This window comes from Primulina tabacum, chromosome 8, assembly GCF_025594145.1.
Source record: "Primulina tabacum isolate GXHZ01 chromosome 8, ASM2559414v2, whole genome shotgun sequence".
NCBI classification, from domain to species: Eukaryota; Viridiplantae; Streptophyta; class Magnoliopsida; order Lamiales; family Gesneriaceae; genus Primulina; species Primulina tabacum.
Window position 1 is genome coordinate 1154535 of NC_134557.1, and position 19514 is coordinate 1174048.

At 34.5% G+C, this 19514-nt stretch overlaps 2 protein-coding genes across 2 annotated transcripts; both read right to left on the reverse strand.

The window, feature by feature from the left end:
- Window positions 1-8729: 8729 nt before the first annotated feature.
- LOC142552715 (two-component response regulator ORR21-like) lies at window positions 8730-14600 on the reverse strand. The gene is made up of 6 exons (XM_075662487.1): window positions 14212-14600; window positions 13611-13763; window positions 13140-13538; window positions 12907-12983; window positions 10231-11353; window positions 8730-9125 (listed from the first exon to the last, which is right to left on the reverse strand). Exons 1-5 carry the CDS (start codon window positions 14342-14344, stop codon window positions 10250-10252), a joined length of 1866 nt encoding a protein of 621 aa, XP_075518602.1. The 5' UTR covers window positions 14345-14600; the 3' UTR covers window positions 8730-9125; window positions 10231-10249.
- Window positions 14601-15003: 403 nt separating this feature from the next.
- On the reverse strand, window positions 15004-17850 carry LOC142554271 (receptor-like protein EIX1). The gene has a single exon (XM_075664956.1). The coding sequence runs from the start codon at window positions 17848-17850 to the stop codon at window positions 15004-15006; it is 2847 nt and encodes a 948-aa protein (XP_075521071.1).
- Between the last annotated feature and the right edge of the window lie 1664 nt (window positions 17851-19514).

Below are 19514 nucleotides of genomic sequence, written 5' to 3' on the forward strand. Positions count from 1 at the left end.
TTACAATATTTTATATGTAATTTCATATTTCTTTTAAAAATACAAAAAAATTATATATTTCAAACGCATCCTAATGTTATTTGAATTTTTATGATTATCGTTGACGTATACGTCAGAGATAGTCTTTTGAAAGAAAATTAAAATAGGAGGACTTCGTTGAAGTCTCGTCTCCTTTTGGAGTTTTGCTAGATTTATTTGGAGAAAAATTGGCTTGAAAAGGGTAGACTAAGTTGGTGACTGGTGATTGAGGGCATCGGTTATTTTCCATAACTATCAAAAATTATCATTTGAAAGCATCATTTCAACAAGTTTGACAACTTACCAACGGCATATTAAATTTTCGTTTAGAATGGTCTTGTCTCACATCTATATATGTGACGGGTCGATTTCATATATATTTGAAATGAAAAGTAATATTTTTGACATAAATATAATATTATTTCATGTATCAAGTTAGATAAAAAAATATACATCACAAAATTGATCGTGAGACGATTTTGTACAAGTTTTTGTGTTTTTGAAAGCGTGTAATTATATTTGTTGATTGATACACTATAGATTGAATGACAAACTTTTGGAATTCTTTTATTGGGATGAAATGCGATTAGAAACGATAAACGGACGGGTAACATTTTGTAAACTTTTTGAAATTCTTTTTATCATTATCATGGACATTTTCGTAACTCCGAACATGATTTGATTTTATTTCTCTCATGAACTATGATCAAGTGCCTCTCAATCGTGGAAAGATTCTCTTATTTTATTGTTGTTTAGATTACAATTTATTTAATTTAATTTAAATATTATTCTTTATATTTTTATTATTCAACTTAACTTTCATGGTGCATTGGGGAGATGAATTTGATCTATGGATTTATATTATTGTTTTATTCTTTACAATGCAACGATAGATCAAATCTTAAATTGATATATTATTTACACACACATTATTTATACAAAGTAGAATGAATTTTAAATGTTACCATAATGGAGTGAATTTGAAATACAAAATAATTAACATGAAATATTATATAAACATTTAAAATATAGATTTTAAAATTAATTGTCTTTGTTTCTTTAAATTAACAAAATTAGATTTGAAACTCGTAAAAGTGAAATTCATCGACCTTATATTTTTGTATTCTCATAGTTATCGTTATTGTTATGCCAAAGAAGAAAAACAAACCGTATTTTTTGACTGATCGTTTTCATGTATTGAGCAAATTGAGGTGACATTTTTTTTAAAAAAAATTTAAAATCATTATTCAGCTGTTTACTTTTGAACCCAATTTTGGTGACCTTGAAGACGTCATATGAAAAAATATTCAATATTATATATAATATTTCAAATTTATTATCCAAATTTTTTAATAAAAAAATGGAGGGAACTTGTTGACTTTGGACAGCTATATATAGCATTTTCCACAGCACTGGTTAAATTGTTTGATCGAGTAAATTTGTTAAAAGCATTTATTAGACAACTTAAACCATACTTAGTGGCGGACTCATGAACAAGCTGAGGACGTGATTTTAGTTATTTAAGGTTATAAAACTTCAATTTTCAAACAGTTTGAAACTCAAATCTTCACAGATTTGGTTGGCATAGTTGCCGTCGATCGTAAATTTGATATTTAATACAATATAATAATATAATAATAATAATAATAACTTTAGGATTTGGAAGATGGATTTAGACAGATTTTGATTTGAAATCCATAACCCAAATCCGTTGTCCTATTTGTGAGGAGAAAGGATTTAAAAATTTCAAATCCACTCAATTGGTTTTATGAATTTAACTCATATTTATATTGTATTTAGATGGATTTAAAGTTAGAAATTTCAAATCCATTAATTTTGTTTGGACATATTCACCTAATAAAAATTTCAAATCTCAAATAGTCATTTTCTTGAAATATTAAAATGAATTTCAAATCATCAACTTAAAATACTTCGTTTGTTCCAAACTCAAAATTTGAAATATTTCCTGAAAACGAGGTATTTGAAATCCAACGGCACGCTGGCCCAAATTAAGCAACCATGCGCATCCCCTGACGAAGAACCCTCCCTCATCTCCTCCAGCTTCCTCACGTTTTTTACTCTAAAATCTTAAGCGAATTTTGTCTGTTGAAAATATAGTTTTTTTCCTAATTTAAAATTTTATGGTTACTAAAATAAATTTAAGTGCGGCGCCGCCATCTGGAAGGTTTGCAATGTCCTTCCAAACATATGATTTCATAAAGAGAGAATTTGATCCGCATGCAAATTCAACTGCTACTCATTTATGCGCAAACTTAGGTAATCATTAGATGGTTTATTTATATCACATCAATCAAATTATTAATTATTTATTTAACATAAATTAAATTATTAATTTTTTTATTAATTATTTAAAAAATTATCATTTACCATTTTATCTAAAATTTAATCAATCAAACTAAACATACTATTATTTATCAATTTTTATTTTACGTTTAACTCAACATTTTAATAATCACGCCATTTTAATTACATCCAATTTCATCTAACCAAGTAAACGCCGTTATTTGATGGATTTTGCAAAAGATTGAAGAAACTTTCGGACTACGGACTAAATCACAGTTGTCCTCAACTTTTTTCCATTGACCTGCGCTCAAGTGAGGGGAAGCATAGAAGAAGGGTTTCTACGGAAATTATTTGTTCTTTTTTTTTTTTAAATACTATTGGAAATTATTTGTTAATATTAGTATGCTAGGAACTTAGTATCAAAGCATATTTTTCATAAAATAAATACTTATTTAAAAATTTATCTTTCAGTAATTTATTGCTTTTATTATTTAATTTGATTGAAAAACTCTTTATTGTTGAAAACTATATTTAAAATGTGTGTATTGAATATTTGAATGTTGAAAATAAGAGTTGTAAATATTGAAAATTAGTGTGTGATGATGTAGGTAATGATGTATTTTATTTTTGGATTATTTGTAAAGATTTCTTATAAATAGATCTCTCATTTGTGAAGAAAATCACAATTAAGTAGAGAGAAAAATATTATAAAGTGTGTAGTTTGGTAAATTTTGAGAGTTTGAGATTTTTACTTTTTACCATAAATTTTTACTTTTTCACAACAAGTTATCAGCACGAAGCTCTAAAAGTCCTCCATCCTTTTCCAAGCTCCAAACAGAAGAAAAAGTACCATCATGTCAAATTTGACAAAGCTCGAATTTGTTGCGCTCGACATCACGGGAAAAAATTATATGTCATGGACTCTCGATGTAGAAATGCATCTTGAGTCATTGGGTCTAAGTGAGACAATAAAAGAAAATGGCATATCGACATCACAAGAAAAGGCAAAAGCCATTATATTTTTGCGTCGACATCTCGACGAGGGATTGAAATGTGAATATTTAATTGAAAAAGATCTCATGGCTTTGTGGAAAGGATTGAAAGAAAGATTTGAACATATAAGGGAAGTTATACTTCCGACCGCCCATGATGAATGGAATATGTTAAGATTCCAAGATTTTAAGAAAGTCAGCGATTATAATTCAGCGATTTATCGAATAATCTCGCAGCTAAAATTTTGTGGACATGAGGTCACAGAATCAGAAATGCTTGAAAAAACATTTTCCACGTTTCATGCATCAAATATTACTCTACAGCAACAATATAGAGTACGTGGATTTGCGAGATATTCTGAACTCATCGCATGTCTTCTTGTGGCGGAAAAAAACAACGAGCTATTAATGAGAAATCATCAGTCCCGACCCACTGGATCTGGAAATGCTGTAAGTAAAAATGAATTTAAACCTGGAAACCAAAATCAAATTCAAAGACAAGGTTTTGGTCGAGGTCGAGGTCGAGGTCGTGGACGTGAAATTGGCCGTGGTCGAGGCCGTGGTTTTGAAAACAATAGAGATAGTTATTTTTATAATTCATCTCAAAAGAGCGTCCTAAACCATCCACAGAAAAGGCATCATGAGAATACAAGTGTTAATGAGAATCACTCAAAAAGATATGAAAGTTCTTGTTTCAGATGTGGTACTCCAGGACATTGGTCCAAAATTTGTTGAGCCCCTGAACACCTTTGTAAACTTTATAAAGAATCATTAAAGGGGAAAGAAAAGGAGACCAACTTCACTGAACGCAGTGACCATTTGAGTGATTCAACTCATTTTGATGCTGGTGATTTTATGAATGATTTCTCTGGAAATGATCAATATGTTGGTGGGATAGAAATGAACAATATTGATGCTGCAGATTTTCTCAATGATTTCTCTGAAAATGAACAATATAGTGGTAGAATATAAATGTACAATAATTTATTTTTCATGTATCCATATAATGTTTTATTGTATAATTATGATATGTGTTATATTTAAATATATATTGCCAGTAATTTTATTTCATTGCATATTTTTTTGAAGTTCAAAAAAATGAAAAATGCTATGAGCAAAGCTGAAGTTTGCATACCCGATAGTGATACAACGCACACTATCCTCCGAGATAAAAGATATTTCTTGGAACTAAAACCAACAAAAACAACGGTGAATACAATATCAGGTCCTGTAGACTTGATTAAAGGATGTGGTAAAGCACGATTTTTGTTACATAATAGTACAAAATTTTTTTATCAATGATGCTTTATATTCACCACAATCGAAAAGAAATTTGTTGAGTTTTAATGATATATATTCCCATGGGTATGATACTCAAACAATGAATGAAGGGAATAAGAAATATATGTGTCTTATCACATATAAATCAGGAAAGAAATATGTGATTGAAAAACTACCAATGCTCCATACTGGATTGCATTATACACATATAAGTCCGATTGAATCAAACATGGTAGTTGATAATTCTTCAATATTAACCAATTGGGATGATCGATTGGGACATCTTGGTTCAACAATGATGCGAAGAATTATAGAAAATACACATGGTCATCCGCTGAAAGACCAGAAGATCTTTCAGAATAATAAGTTTCAATATAAAGCATGTTCTCTTGGAAAACTTATTATAAGACCATCACCAGCCAAAATCCAAACTGAATCACCAATGTTTCTTGAACGTATTCAGGGTGATATTTGTGGACCAATCCATCCACCATGTGGACCATTCAGATACTTTATGGTATTGATTGATGCCTCCAGCAGATGGTCACATGTATGTTTATTGTCAACTCGAAATGTTGCATTTGCAAGATTACTTGCTCAAATAATAAAATTGAGGAATCAATTTCCCGATTATACAATCAAGAAAATTAGACTTGATAATGCTGGTGAATTTACTTCCCAAACCTTCAATGATTATTGTATGTCTATGGGAATCATTGTTGAGCATCATGTTGCTCATGTACATACACAGAATGGATTGGCTGAATCATTGATTAAACGTCTGCAAATGATTGCTAGACCAATGATTATGAAAACAAAGCTCCATATTTCTATATGGGGACATGCAATTTTACACGCTGCTTCATTAATTCGCATCAGACCAAGTGCATATCATAAATACTCCCCATTGCAGCTTGCATTTGGTAAAGAACCAGACATTTCTCATTTGAGAATTTTTGGATGTATGGTGTATGTGCCTATTGCACCACCGCAACGAAAGAAAATGAGACCTCAAAGAAAGGTTGGAATTTATATCGGTTATGATAGTCCATCAATCATTCGATATCTTGAACCTCAGACAGGCGACGTGTTCACAGCACGTTTTGCTGATTGTCATTTTAATGAGAAAATCTTCCCAATGTTAGGGGGAGAACAGAAATATACCGAAAAGGAAATTACATGGCATGTATCATCATTGTTACATCTGATTCCAAGAACAAAACAATGTGAAAAAGATTTACAACAAATTGTACACTTGCAAAGAATAGTCAATCAAATACCAGATGCATTTGCTGACACAAAATGGGTAACTAAATCATATATACATGCTGCAAATGCCCATGCTCGAATTGAAATTCCAAAGAAACAAATTGAAGATACTCATGATGTCATTAAACGCCTGAAGCGTGGAAGGCCAGTCGGTTCCAAGGATAAAAATCCTCGAAAAAGAAAATTAATAGAGAAACACGATGATCACAAAATAAAGAATGATGTTCTTGAAGAAACACTTGATGATCACAAAATAGAGAATGGTGTTTCTGAAGAAACACATGATGATGAAAATGTTCTGTCAGAACCACAAACTGACGAGAATCATGAAATCTCTATCAATTATATTAATACTGGAAAAATATGGAACCGAAAAGATATAGAAGAAATTGATGATATATTTTCTTATAATGTGGCAATCGACATCATAAATGATAATGAAGATTATGAACCAAAATCTTTTGGTGAATGTAAAAATCGGCATGATTGGATAAAATGGAAAGAAGCCATCCAGGTTGAATTGGATTCGTTAAATAAACGTAATGTTTTTGGACCTATAGTCCTTACACCTGAAGGTGTAAAACCTGTTGGATACAAATGAGTTTTTATTCGAAAGCGAAATGAGAAAAATGAAATAGTAAGATATAAAGCTCGACTTGTTGCACAAGATTTTTCTCAAAGGCCTGGAATTGATTATGAAGAAACGTATTCTCCCGTGATGGATGCAATTACGTTTCGGTATTTGATTAGCTTGGCGGTATCTGAAAATTTAGAAATGTGTCTTATGGATGTTGTTACAGCTTACTTATATGGATCACTTGATAGTAATATATATATGAAAATCCCTGAAGGATTTAAGATATCTGAAGCACAAAGTTCAAAACCTAGAGAATGTTATTCTGTGAAATTACAAAGATCATTATATGGGTTAAAGCAATCTGGTCGAATGTGGTATAATCGAGTAAGTGATCACTTGATGAAAAAGGGATATGTAAATAATTCAATATGCCCTTGTGTTTTCATTAAGAAAACAACATCCGGATGCGTAATTATTGCTGTATATGTTGATGATTTAAACATCATTGGAACGAATAAGGAAATTCAAGAAGTTGTGTCATACTTGAAGGAAGAATTTGAAATGAAGGATCTTGGAAAAATCAAGTATTGTCTGGGTTTACAAATTGAACAAAAAGAATGTGGAATGTTTGTTCACCAGACAAATTATACAGAAAAGATCCTTAAACGTTTTAATATGGATAAATCAAATCCTTTAAGTACTCCGATGGTTGTTAGATCATTAAACATAGAAAAGGATCCATTCCGTCCATGTGAAGAAGATGAAGATATTCTTGGTCCAGAAATACCATATCTAAGTGCTATCGGTGCCCTTATGTATCTTACAAATTGTACAAGGCCTGATATATCTTTTGCCGTAAATTTGTTGGCAAGATTTAGCACATATCCAACAAAGAGACACTGGAACGGAATTAAACATATATTCTGTTATCTACGAGGAACGACAGGCTTGGGACTTTTGTATTCAAAATATGCTAATTCAAGTATAATTGGTTATGCCGATGCTGGATACTTATCTGATCCACACAAGGCACGTTCCCAAACTGGATATGTTTTTACTCGTGGAGGCACTGCAATTTCTTGGCGTTCACATAAACAAACGCTCGTAACAACTTCATCAAATCATGCCGAGATTATTGCACTACATGAAGCAAGTCGTGAATGTGTGTGGTTAAAATCAATGACCCAACATATCCAAATCTCATGCGGATTATCATTCGACGAGAAGCCTGTGATACTATATGAAGATAATGATGCATGTGTTGCTCAAATGAAAGAAGAATACATAAAAAGCGACAGAACTAAACATATTCCTCCTAAGTTCTTCGCATTAACCAAGGAGCTAGAGAAGAATAAATGTATTGATGTTCGTCACATTCAATCAAGTGAAAACTCATCAGATCTCTTCACAAAGGCACTTCCTACGTCAATATTCAGAAAGCACATATATAATATTGGGATGCGCAATCTACGAAATTTGTGAAGAATTGTTCGTGTCAACATGAGGGGGAGTTTACGTGACTGCACTCTTTTTCCCTTGCTATGGTTTTTATCCCAATGGGTTTTTCCTAGTAAGGTTTTTAACGAGGCGGTATAAAAACACGTAATGAAGACAATCATTATGATCATCATCACAAGGGGGAGTGTTGAAAAATATATTTAAAATATGTGTATTGAATATTTGAATGTTGAATATTTGAATGTTGAAAATAAGAGTTGTAAATATTGAAAATTAGTGTGTGATGATGTAGATAATGATGTATTTTATTTTTGGATTATTTGTAAAGATTTCCTATAAATAGATCTCTCATTTGTGAAGAAAATCACAATTGAGTAGAGAGAAAAATATTATAAAGTGTGTAGTTTAGGTAAATTTTGAGAGTTTGAGATTTTTACTTTTTACCATAAATTTTTACTTTTCACAACATTTATATTTATTTTTTTAATTTTTAGGGTCATTGTCTTCTGTTATTTGATGAGACTTTTATATAAGGAGGGGAAAAAAAGAAGAGATTTTTTTATACAGAGGGAGAAAAAAAAAGAGATTTATGCAGTTGTTCTAGTAATTATCTTTTACAACCTCCGATTTATCACACACATTAAACGTTTCATGTGGTGACAAGTAAAAGAAACTCTCATGTTAAAAATTCAAAATTAGAGCTTAATCCTAACAGTTTAAACTTTTTATTAAAATTTATGGTCAACTAACTCTGTAACGGCATAAATATATTTGATCCTAACTCGTGATTTTCAATACTACAAGTCCAAAACAAACATGGACCTCGAACCTCAGAAATGCAAATGTGTAGATTGAACAAAACAAGAATGATAAATACTAATGATTTGAAACAAATAGCCGAGGAACTACACAAATCTTGAGGCAGCTTGCTGTCAAATGAATAATGTTACAGGCTATAGAAATCTTAAACTTATTGTACAAAGACTAGTTGAAAAGGGCGATTATATTTACCAGGTTCCCCGTTGGTAGGCATAAAGCTCGGACTCACAAGATTAGCACAACCTTCACACAAATCTTCCAAAGTCGGATAGGGTCGGTCCGTTGACTGGATTCCCGAATGGAAGTTAGATTACATAGACGCCTGAAATAGAAGTCGTGCTCACAAAATATTATTTATTGGCTACTCGGGTGGAAACTCAACAATTTACTCAAGCATTAGATGAAACCTGAAGAAATAGAAGAAAAATCAGCCAGTCAGTATGTATTCCATATTTCCATTCATAAAAAACACGTCCACCTATATGGGTGAATTTCACAGTAGCAAAAACTATCACCAACCATTTTGACTACAAACCACCGTCCTCAAGAACTACAGATAATGAAAAGTGGGGGGTCCGTAGGCATAAATTTGTTCGAAACAGGTGCTGCAAATGGAGGTTTAGGGACTTGAGATCATCTAAGTCATGGCCTTAGCTGTTGAAGGTGCAAATGCACCAAAACATACCAGGTATATAAGGCAAAACAAAAGGGGATTTCCACACTAAAGAATAATGTTCTAAAATTTGGATGCACAGTGAAAATTCTGTCACGTAAAAATATAACTTGTACGAGGCAAAGTCCTTCATATTGGAAATTAAGTTCATTGATAAATGTAGAGTAGTACAGTTGGAGCGAGGGTAAGACATCATGGCATAAAGTTTTTCGCTATTTAAACTACCAGCCAACTTGCATGTTCTAAAACACTGCATACACAGATTGTAAGACGTCTGTGATTCATGCTCAAGTTAGACTTCTAAAATTGCCAATATTCTGGGCCTATTACTTTGCATTTCCACTGAATTTTTCACATATAGAGCCTCTAACCTGTTGGCTTCTTGATAGACCACTAATAAAATGGAGTGATGGTAGAAATGAAGACCTGAGTGAATATTCCACTCCTACTGCCAATTGGAAACCAAAACAGAAAAGGCTGAAGAAAGGTCTTATAACCCAGAAATGCTATAAGAATAAACCAAGAAAACATTTCAGAAGTATTTTGTGAAAATAGAATGCGCGGTAGATCAAGATGGATAAATGAATAGTATTAAGATCATATACACTAAACGTGTCACATCTCTAAAGCCTGTTAAATATGTTAAAAGCCCTCCTCACATGCCAGTGATGTTGTTTTTAAAGCCTCGACCGTGGAACTCTAGTTCATAAATGGTTTAAGACAGACCTGAAGTTTGAAGACCAACCTCATTTGAAAGCTTAGACAGTTAAATATGTGAAACATTTAACATTTTATATTCTGTAACAAATATAAACAGTGAATAGAAATAGACAATTCACCTATTCAGAGAATCCCTGATCAGATCATTTGGGGAAAATACTGGCGTACTGGGATGCCCACTTGCACATTATCCCTGAAATCCATGTTTGGCTCCTGCTTCACTTTGTTAGAATTATTCTCAGCATAGAATTTTACATGATTTATATTTCCCAGTGGATATTCGTGGACATCCACGGCAAAGCGACTCGGTATGGATGTTCCTTTACTGACATATACTGGATTTCTAATAGATTCCTGATCAATTACCCTGTCTGTTTTACCACCATACAAACTTTGCATATATTGCACGTTAGTTAGACCCCCTTCTGCTTTTTTTTTGCAAGACGATGCAGATGAAACTGAACCTGAATCAGAAAACTCAGAAAGCATAAACGCAGGTTTACATTCTAAGTCCAATATTTGACCAAAACCTGATTGATTGTTTGATCGAACTGATGGATTGTTGTAATCCACTGTCGTATTTCCAAAGCTAAGGTTTTGATTGACAGAAGCAGGACTATTTACAGGTTGAAAATTGGCTGAAGATTGGGATGGAACCACCAAGCAAGAAGCCTGCACATTTATTGAACGGCTCGGCTCCAGCATTATAGATTGTCTCTGTAGTTCCAGCTGGTGCTGTCTTCTTTGTCGCTGCTGTTGCTGTACGAAACTTTTCATCATATTACCATTCGCTTCAACTACACTACTATTATCGCAGGCTGGTACCACATCACTGATATCCTTGGATGACCAGGCTCTGAATTCCGATTGACCATCCTCGTTCGACATCAGAGGATGAGAAATTTGTTTGATAATGTTGGATGAGCATTTAATCAAAGGCTGACCATAAGCCACATTTTGATCTACAGGAATGTATTTAGGTCCCTGCAGAGATGCATGAAGTAGGGCTGGCTGATCCATTGCTGACAAAACTAAGTTTCCTGCTGGTCGAGACAAAAACTCAGCATGTATAGCTGCCAATGTCTGTGGAGGAAGTTGGGCAGAACCTGCCAATGCTTGGATGTCAAATCTCCCAATGGAAGCTAGGTTTGGATTTTGTTCCAGCGGGCCACAATAAGAACTAGGGAGACCACCCTGTTGTTGAGCCACTCCACTCAATCTCTTCAAGTATAGTCTAAATTTCTGCCAATGACATCATAATTACTATGAATGGAGATGAGCGAAGAGTCAACCCAACTATGCCAGAAAATGAAAAAGTACAATACACATCGAATGATTTAGTGATAAATTATTGATAAGGATACGGGAAAAAGAAATTATACAAACAAATTGTATAGTTTTTATTCCTAAAGAACTAAAAAGTCTTTCTTAGAAGTTACCAATCTCCGTCAAATGGATAATATCATGAAAAGAGCACTTATGAAAGAGGTCCTAACATTTAGATAATCCACCTGTTGACCAGGAAAACTGTTTTCAAATATAACATTTCATGGTTGCACATGTTCACTCATTTTTCACAAGTCTCGGGATTTTTTAAATTTTTCTTTGTAATCCCAGGTGCAACAAGGAGATGGAATGATGGATATATGAAAATCACAAAAATCAAATCCACCTCAAGAAATATAAACTTCAAAACAAGGAGGACGACTGGATTTCATCTAGTTCTATGGGAAGCATCACTTTCACAATAGACCAGCTGTAGTTCTTAGACTATGTACAACTTCACACAGTTTTCATACATTATGCATTTATAAAGAATTATTGCAGGTTATGTAAACTTTTACTGGAAGTTTGTGATTGTGAAAGTGGATATCGTAAGCGAATATATGGCAGCATTGACACCAAAATCTCAGTCAACTAAAATATAAAGAGGATGCAGTACAGATGTAATTCCACTATTCCAAAAGGTCTTGGTCTATATTCGCAAGTTGTAACAAGCAATTGTGTCATGTAATTCTTGCATGTAGGGAAGACTTCTGAGACTGGTGTAAATCAAACATCACTAAGTGAAATTGGTGAAGATCAAAATCACCCAGTGACTAGGCTGCGAAGTTTACATTACCGCTTTGTACTGCGTTATTTCGAAACTTGCATATTTTCGACAAATGACAGCTAATACAGCTCGACTGTGCGCCTACACCAATGCAAACAACTAGAAAAAAATCAATTTTGAAATAACCAAATTCTTAAACAATCTATTCACCCCCGCTATACACAGTTTTTGCCTACATTTATTTCCCAACAGGTCGGCACGAAAGTCAATCCAGTGATCTTAGAAACGAGTGAATGGATTGGGTGGCAACAAAGCTGTGTGTGTGTGTGGGGGGGGGGGGGGGGGGGTGATTGAGCTTTCTTAAAGGCTTATCGACTAATGCTAAATGCCTTTCCACCCATTTAATCATTGGATTCAAGCAGAACAAATTTTATTACAAAACCATAACATTTTTGTGATGTTCATATCTGAAGAGTGAAGGGTGATTATTACAGGATACATCTAGGTTCCAAAAGGAATGCAAGAAAATTTCTAATTATGTTTGCTCCATAAATTATTAGTTATTACAATATTTGCTCAACCATGAGAATGGGAAAATTACTTGTTTTAAAATTTACTTCTGTCGGTGCTATGTGAATAATGTGGCATTAATGGAGAGAAGCTATGGTAACATCATTAACATTTCCATTTATTTTGTAATATGTTATACAGGAATATGAAAACATAGGACTGCATACCAGACCTGTAAGTGACTTGCCACATTCTCCCTCGTTAAACCAGGAACATTCATCAATTCAAGAATTCTCTTGGGTACGGCCTCTGAAAGGAAACAGTGTACTATTAATAGTTTAATGGGCACAAATTCAATTAAGTGTTCTTTGTTAGGAAAGCCGCATCAATAAATACAATTCGTCCTCCAGAAAATTTTAAAGAGCAAATATAAGGAAGTGAAAAAAAAGAAGAGAAAAACCATACTATCAATCCCGAGTTGATTTACAGCACTAACAAATTGCTGATGAAGGTCCACAGACCAGACGACCCGAGGCTTCTTTGCCATGGTAGGGTCATCATTTTCCAATTCTGAGCTATCATCATCTTTAGTTTCCCTCCTTTTCTTCTGTGATTTTAGTACCCCATCCCCCCCCTCATTCACGGAAGAGCCATACTCAGCATCATCATTTGCTCGTTTATTCTGATCGCTGTCGTCTAGGCTATCTGAATGTTCGGGTTCTTTATTGCCATTCCACCTTTTCCTAACAACATGCTGCCAAATATTTTTCAGTTCTTCATCCCGAATAGGTTTAATCAAGTAATCACACGCTCCATGTCTGATTCCTCTCATGACAAGGTCCGTCCTTCCATCAGCAGATATCACTGCAAAACAGAATGTTACATAAACTCATGGTATCCATTTTTCAAGCCTTAGTCACGATATGCCCAACTCACTTATAACAGGAAGGTCCATTTCCAATCCAACTAACTCCAGAAGTCTGAAGCCATCCATATCAGGCATGTGAACGTCACTGAGTACTATATCATAACAGCCTTTCCTTTCCCGTAATAACTTCAAAGCAACTGTAGCTTGAGAACAACTGGTAACTGCAAAAAGTCCCTACCTTTTTAACAAATTTTATACGAGTGAATGTACTTGTCAATCATACTGGTTTAAATCATAATCAGTGACAAGGATATTGGTAAAAGAACAGAAGAAGCCGATCGATGCCCAATGTGTAATGTCATGAACGCCGATAAGTAATTACGCTACGAAACCATTTCTCGACAGCACAATGAGCAATAAGATCTCATTGCGATGATAATCAAGCGCGGATGGAACCAAAACAGCTTTTGCTTTGGTCCAACACAAGTAGATCACATACGATTTCCCAAATAATCAAAGATCATCCGTCGCTCGCAAGTCGAGAAAGAAGAGAGAATTGAAATAGCAAATGCATAGACCCAAAAAACAATAAAGTCGAAGAACAATGAGCTCCAAGTCGAATTTAAGGCCGCTACCTACTTCAGTAAAACGAATCAAAGAATCACTAACCATTGTACACGCACTTGAGAAGCATCTGCTCCAGCACACGCAAACAAACGAGGTCGTCGTCCACCACCAAAACCCTGAGCCCCGCCGGGAACTGCTCCGGCACCACCAGTTTTCCGCCGCTAGAGCACGCCATTTCAGAGTAAAAAAGGAAATTTTGCCTCCCGAAGTAAAGACCTAGCTTTACAAAGTACAGCAGCGGTAGAATATACACATCAACAATATGGAACCATAAAAATCTCCAGCTCCAAAGAGTTGACCGTTTTGCCCCTGAGATCTGATTGATTCGAGGAAGGAAACGAAACGGGAACAGAGCAGACTAGCACGGTGGCCTTTTTATTACATTTGTGGAGAGGATAACGCGAACTGTTGTCCGTTTCCGTTCGATACAGTATATCTGTACGCATATGTATGTATATCCACGTCACTTGACTACGTCACATAGTTTCCATACATGCTGAATTATATTTTTTTTATGCAAGATATGATGATAATGATAATAATAATAATAATTGATATCTATATTTTAGGAAATAATAGGTAGGAGGAATGATTTATTCGTACATTCCGACATCGTACTGTTGTACAAGTTTTATTCCGCATAGGGTTATTATTTTACTCGAATTTTCACACATTCTGAAATATAATGTTTTAGCCAATATAGATATTATAATTTTAATTTAAAATAAAATATATTTATAAAAGATGTTTTACAAAAAGAACATATCCTGACATCTTGGGAACATACAAGGCGATACCGAAAATTACTTCTAAAAAATCTGTGGAAGCTGTAAATTATTCATTAATTCCCTGGGATTCTTCCTCTTTGTGATCTTTTCTGAATGCGGTGCAAGTTGTAGTTACAACACTTTCCACAAAATAAAACAACAAATACCTCCAAGATTTGACAAAATTCAAAGTCCCCACAACAATCAAGAAACCAACCAAGAATCCAGGCCCAATTCCTGCATAAAACCATGGGAACAAAGAATCATCTCCATCTTCATCGGAACCACCAGATGCCTGTACTGGCGGCACTGCAGCATCTCCATCACAGCTTTTCAATATGGGAGCTCCACATAGTCCTTTATTTCCTACGTAAATGGATGGATCTTCAATAACTTGTAGCTGATTTCCAGTCGGTATTCGACCCGACAAACCGTTGTAGGATAAGTTCAAATGCGTGAGGTAGTTTAAGGAAGACAGGCTTGATGGGATTTGGCCAGAAAGGTTGTTTCTTGAAAGATCTAGTGAAATTAGTTCTTGCATTGCTCCAATGTCATCTGGGATTCTTCCCGTCAAATGGTTTCCTGCCAAATCTAGATTCCTTAAACCAATGAGTTTTGTAATGTTATGCGGAATTTCACCAACTATGCTGTTGTTTGAAAGGTCCAGGGATGTGAGAAAGGGCATCGTTTTCGTGTACCGGCGCTCTATCCCATTAACGATTTCGAGAATGCTTCCTCCATAATCAACATCAAGGATTAAGTACTCCATGGCGCTGTGTTCTTCAATCATGCCTGTGAGATTTTTAATGCATTTGGGGATTTGTCCGCTGATGTTGTTTGATGCCAAGTTTAGTAATTGGAGCTGTGGCAGTTGGCAGAGGTTTTGAGGGATGTCGCCATGGAATCCATTTGATTGAAGACTGAGAAACTTAAGATACTGGAGCCTTTCCCCAATCCATTGTGGAATTGTTCCTGTAAATGAATTCCTCCCCACGTCTAAAATGCTGAGAAATGTCATGTTCTCGAGTGATACGAGCTTCCCTTCGAAACTATTGTTGTTCAAGTGTAAAGACATGAGGCTTAAATTGCTTAAAGAAGTGGGGATTTCGCCATGTAAAGTGTTGTTTGTCAAGTCCAGCATAGACAAGTTCTCCATGTCTCCTATGCACTCTGGCAATGATCCGTGAAACTGGTTGTTTGCGAGATCAAGAATTGTCATTGACATTGCATCACATAGAAAACTTGGAAACAGACCAGTAAGTTGGTTGTTTGAGAGTATAAGTACACCTAATTTCATGTTTGATGCATTTTGGGCAGGAATACCGCCTGACAGTGCGTTGTTGGAGACGTCAATAAGATAAACGTCTGAGGGTAAGGGTCTTAACGGTCCGGCAATATTGTTGGAATGAAATATTAACCTCCTTTCAGGGTTATTCGCCTCCTGAAACTGTGGCAAGCGTCCACTGATATTGTTGTTCGATACATCCAAGTATTTAACTCGTGAATACAGCTTTTCAAACCAATCGGGCAATGTATCTGTTATGCTAGCATGAGGCATCCTCAAATCCGTGACATTTTGTTGCGTTCGAAGCCAAGATGGAAACCTAGGTCCAATTGTGCAAGAAGCTAGATTGATCGCGTGCAGTTGAAATGGAGGAATCCAGTCGGAGCTCACGTTGAAAAATAAGTCGTTCAATGACATAGACAACTCTATCAAATTTATTAGTTTAGCCAAGTGCAACTCAGTTACCATCCCAGACAGAGAGTTGTTAGATAAATCCAACTTTTCAAGATTTGAAAGCAGTCCAAGACTTAAAGGGATGTCTCCACTTAACCTATTATTTTGAAAATCTAACTCCCTCAAATTCAACAATGTCCCGAGAGATCCTGGGATTGGACCAGTCAACAAATTGTAAGAAAGCCGAAGATACTCCACATCTTGAAGACAGCCATCTTCATTTACTCCTAAATCTGGGATTTCTCCAGTAAATCTGTTTTCAGTCAAATCCAAGAACTTCAGTTTGCAGAGATTAAGGATACCGTCAGCTATCATTCCTTGAAACTTATTTTTAGATAGGTCTAGATAAGAAAGACTACTCAAGTTCAACAATGTATTAGGCATTGAAGAGTTCAGGAAATTGGAAGACAGGCCAAGCACTCTGAGAGATACCAATTTTTCAAGATTTTGTGGAATTGAACCGTAAAAGCCATTACCATCAAGACGTAGTTCAACGAGGCCACTAATGTTAAACAACCAGCGAGGGATTGCAGAATTTATCGTGTTCCATTGAAGATCAAGCGAAACAAGGGACGTAAAATTCACATTCGATAGAGGGGGAATGGAACCAACCAATGTATTAGAAAAGTTCACTTTTATCAATGCAGGTAGCATGTTGATCGAAACCAACCAATCCTCAGCTTCTCCAAGCTGCACACCCGAGAAATCCAAGTGCTTCAAAGAGGAAACACGAGATATCCAATGAATACTATCAGAAGTCAATCTATTCATCCAAAAATCACTCAAATCTAAGTACTCCAGATGCGAAAGATTCCCAATATGGGGTGGAATCTTTCCTTCAAAACGAGCAGCAGAAAGATTAAGATATCGCAAATAAGTTAAGGAACCGAAGAACTTAGGAATCTCAAAGCCTGAAAAGTTGTTCATACTCAAATCCAAGTATTGCAACTGCTTCAAATCAAGTAAAGAAGGACTTATCTCACCTCGGAGACAAGTCTTGCTGTAAATTGCTGCATATTCATCGTGATCGACGATATCTTGGAACCTTGCATAGTCGATAACGTTTGGATTGTGAAGGTCTATTTTCACAACAGTGAGATGTTTTGTTGCTGCACGTGACTCCTTCCCATTCACAGCATTCTTGTCCAATCCACGAAGATAGTCGGTTTGATTCATCCGTGAGGAATTGCTTGAATGTCGTTAGTGCTATTCGTTCCTTGCCTATACATTTTACAGTTGAATGCATCGCCCCAACTGTTAGTCCTGGTGTCTGTGTGAAAACAAGAGCAAAGAATAGGAATACAACAGTTGACATAGCCATGATTTTGTTTTTCTTGGTGGTATACAAAGCTTCTGATTTGTGTGTTGCATGTTTTATATACTATATTTGATCTATGATATCTATCAAGCAACAGCGTGGATTTAGAAGAAATTTACTATAAATTTTCTTTCTACACGTGGCATCTGAAATGTTGGTTTCGTGGAATATTTACCTGCCTGATAATTCTATAAAATATTAATTTTTTAAGTATATTTTAGCAGCTTCTTTTTTTCGCTCTCTTATTTAATTAGATTTTAATTGGTCTGCACAAGGGAAGACCTCGAAATTGATGTTGCGGTGAACTCAATGACTTTTGGGATATCATGAATGGTGTCGTTATTTTTTTAATACAATTTATATTTATTTGAAGGGTGAAAGTGTACTAGAGATTTCCGTCACGTTATTAAGATAACTATAAAAAGTAGATCTTTCATGAGATAATTTCAAGAATTTTTATTTGTAAGACAGTCCAATCCTATCGATATTGACAATAAAAAATAATACTCTTAGCATAAAAAGTAATATTTTTTCATGGATGACCCAAATAAAAAATATGTCTCACAAAATACGACTCGTGAGATCGTTTCACACAAATTTTTGTCAACTATAAATTGTTAAACCAATATTATACTATTAATAAATTAATAAGTAATATGTAAAAATAAATTTCTTATATCTATCGATTTTTTATATCAGTTGGAGGACTTCAAAAGATTATATATATTATAGTTAGATTTGTTCCTTTGTATATATAAAAGCTTTTTGATGGGTAATTCTTGAGTCAACTCTCAACGAATTTAAAACATTATCACTGAGCAATTATGTTTGACTCACGAGTATTTTTTTAATCCCACATATTGTATTGATTGCCGGCAATCTGGGATAAATGGACAAATGGTCTACATCGAGATTAAAATCAGGATCCCGATAAATTTGAAGTTAGAACTGTTTCTAATATATTTTATGATCTCTCCCTCACAGTCGTTTATACAAATTAAAAGTTGAAAATATAATTTTTATTTTTTTATGAAACTTCATATCAATATGATTGTATAAGTAAAGGTTTATATTAAAAATGAAGAAAGGTTTATATTTAAAAAAAACGTTTGGCATCTTGATATTAAATTTTCTCAATTTTCATGTTGCGTGATGGTAAAGATAATTCTGTTTGTTGCTAACGTCAATTTGCCGGCCCCCAATACCTCTCTAAAGTAATTTGTCCTTTTGGTCTTGGGGTGATGGATTTTAAAAAAAAAAAAATTTAAGAAGGGTTGAGTTGCGTGTGATATTATTATATGTTATATCTTTACTATTTACCGAATTTTTTAAGATCGAATTTTATTGGAAATTTAGTGGTCAACTTCCTCCTTGTTTGTTTTGCATGGATGTATCAAAATTGGCCAATTGTCATTTCAAAAAAAATTAAAAAAAAAAAATCCTACTCTGATCTTGGAACAAATTTAAGTAAATACAACATTGCTGATACTGAAACATTTAGTCCTTCATATTTATGAAAGGC

Coding starts and splice junctions, on each gene's coding strand:
- LOC142552715 (XM_075662487.1), bottom strand. CDS start 14,344: ATGGCGTGCTCTAGCGGCGGAAAACTGGTGGTGCCGGAGCAGTTCCCG. Junction 13,764..14,211: donor TCTCAAGTGCGTGTACAATG/GTTAGTGATTCT, acceptor GACTTTTTGCAG/TTACCAGTTGTTCTCAAGCT. Junction 12,984..13,139: donor AAATCAACTCGGGATTGATA/GTATGGTTTTTC, acceptor GTTTCCTTTCAG/AGGCCGTACCCAAGAGAATT.
- LOC142554271 (XM_075664956.1), bottom strand. CDS start 17,850: ATGAATCAAACCGACTATCTTCGTGGATTGGACAAGAATGCTGTGAAT.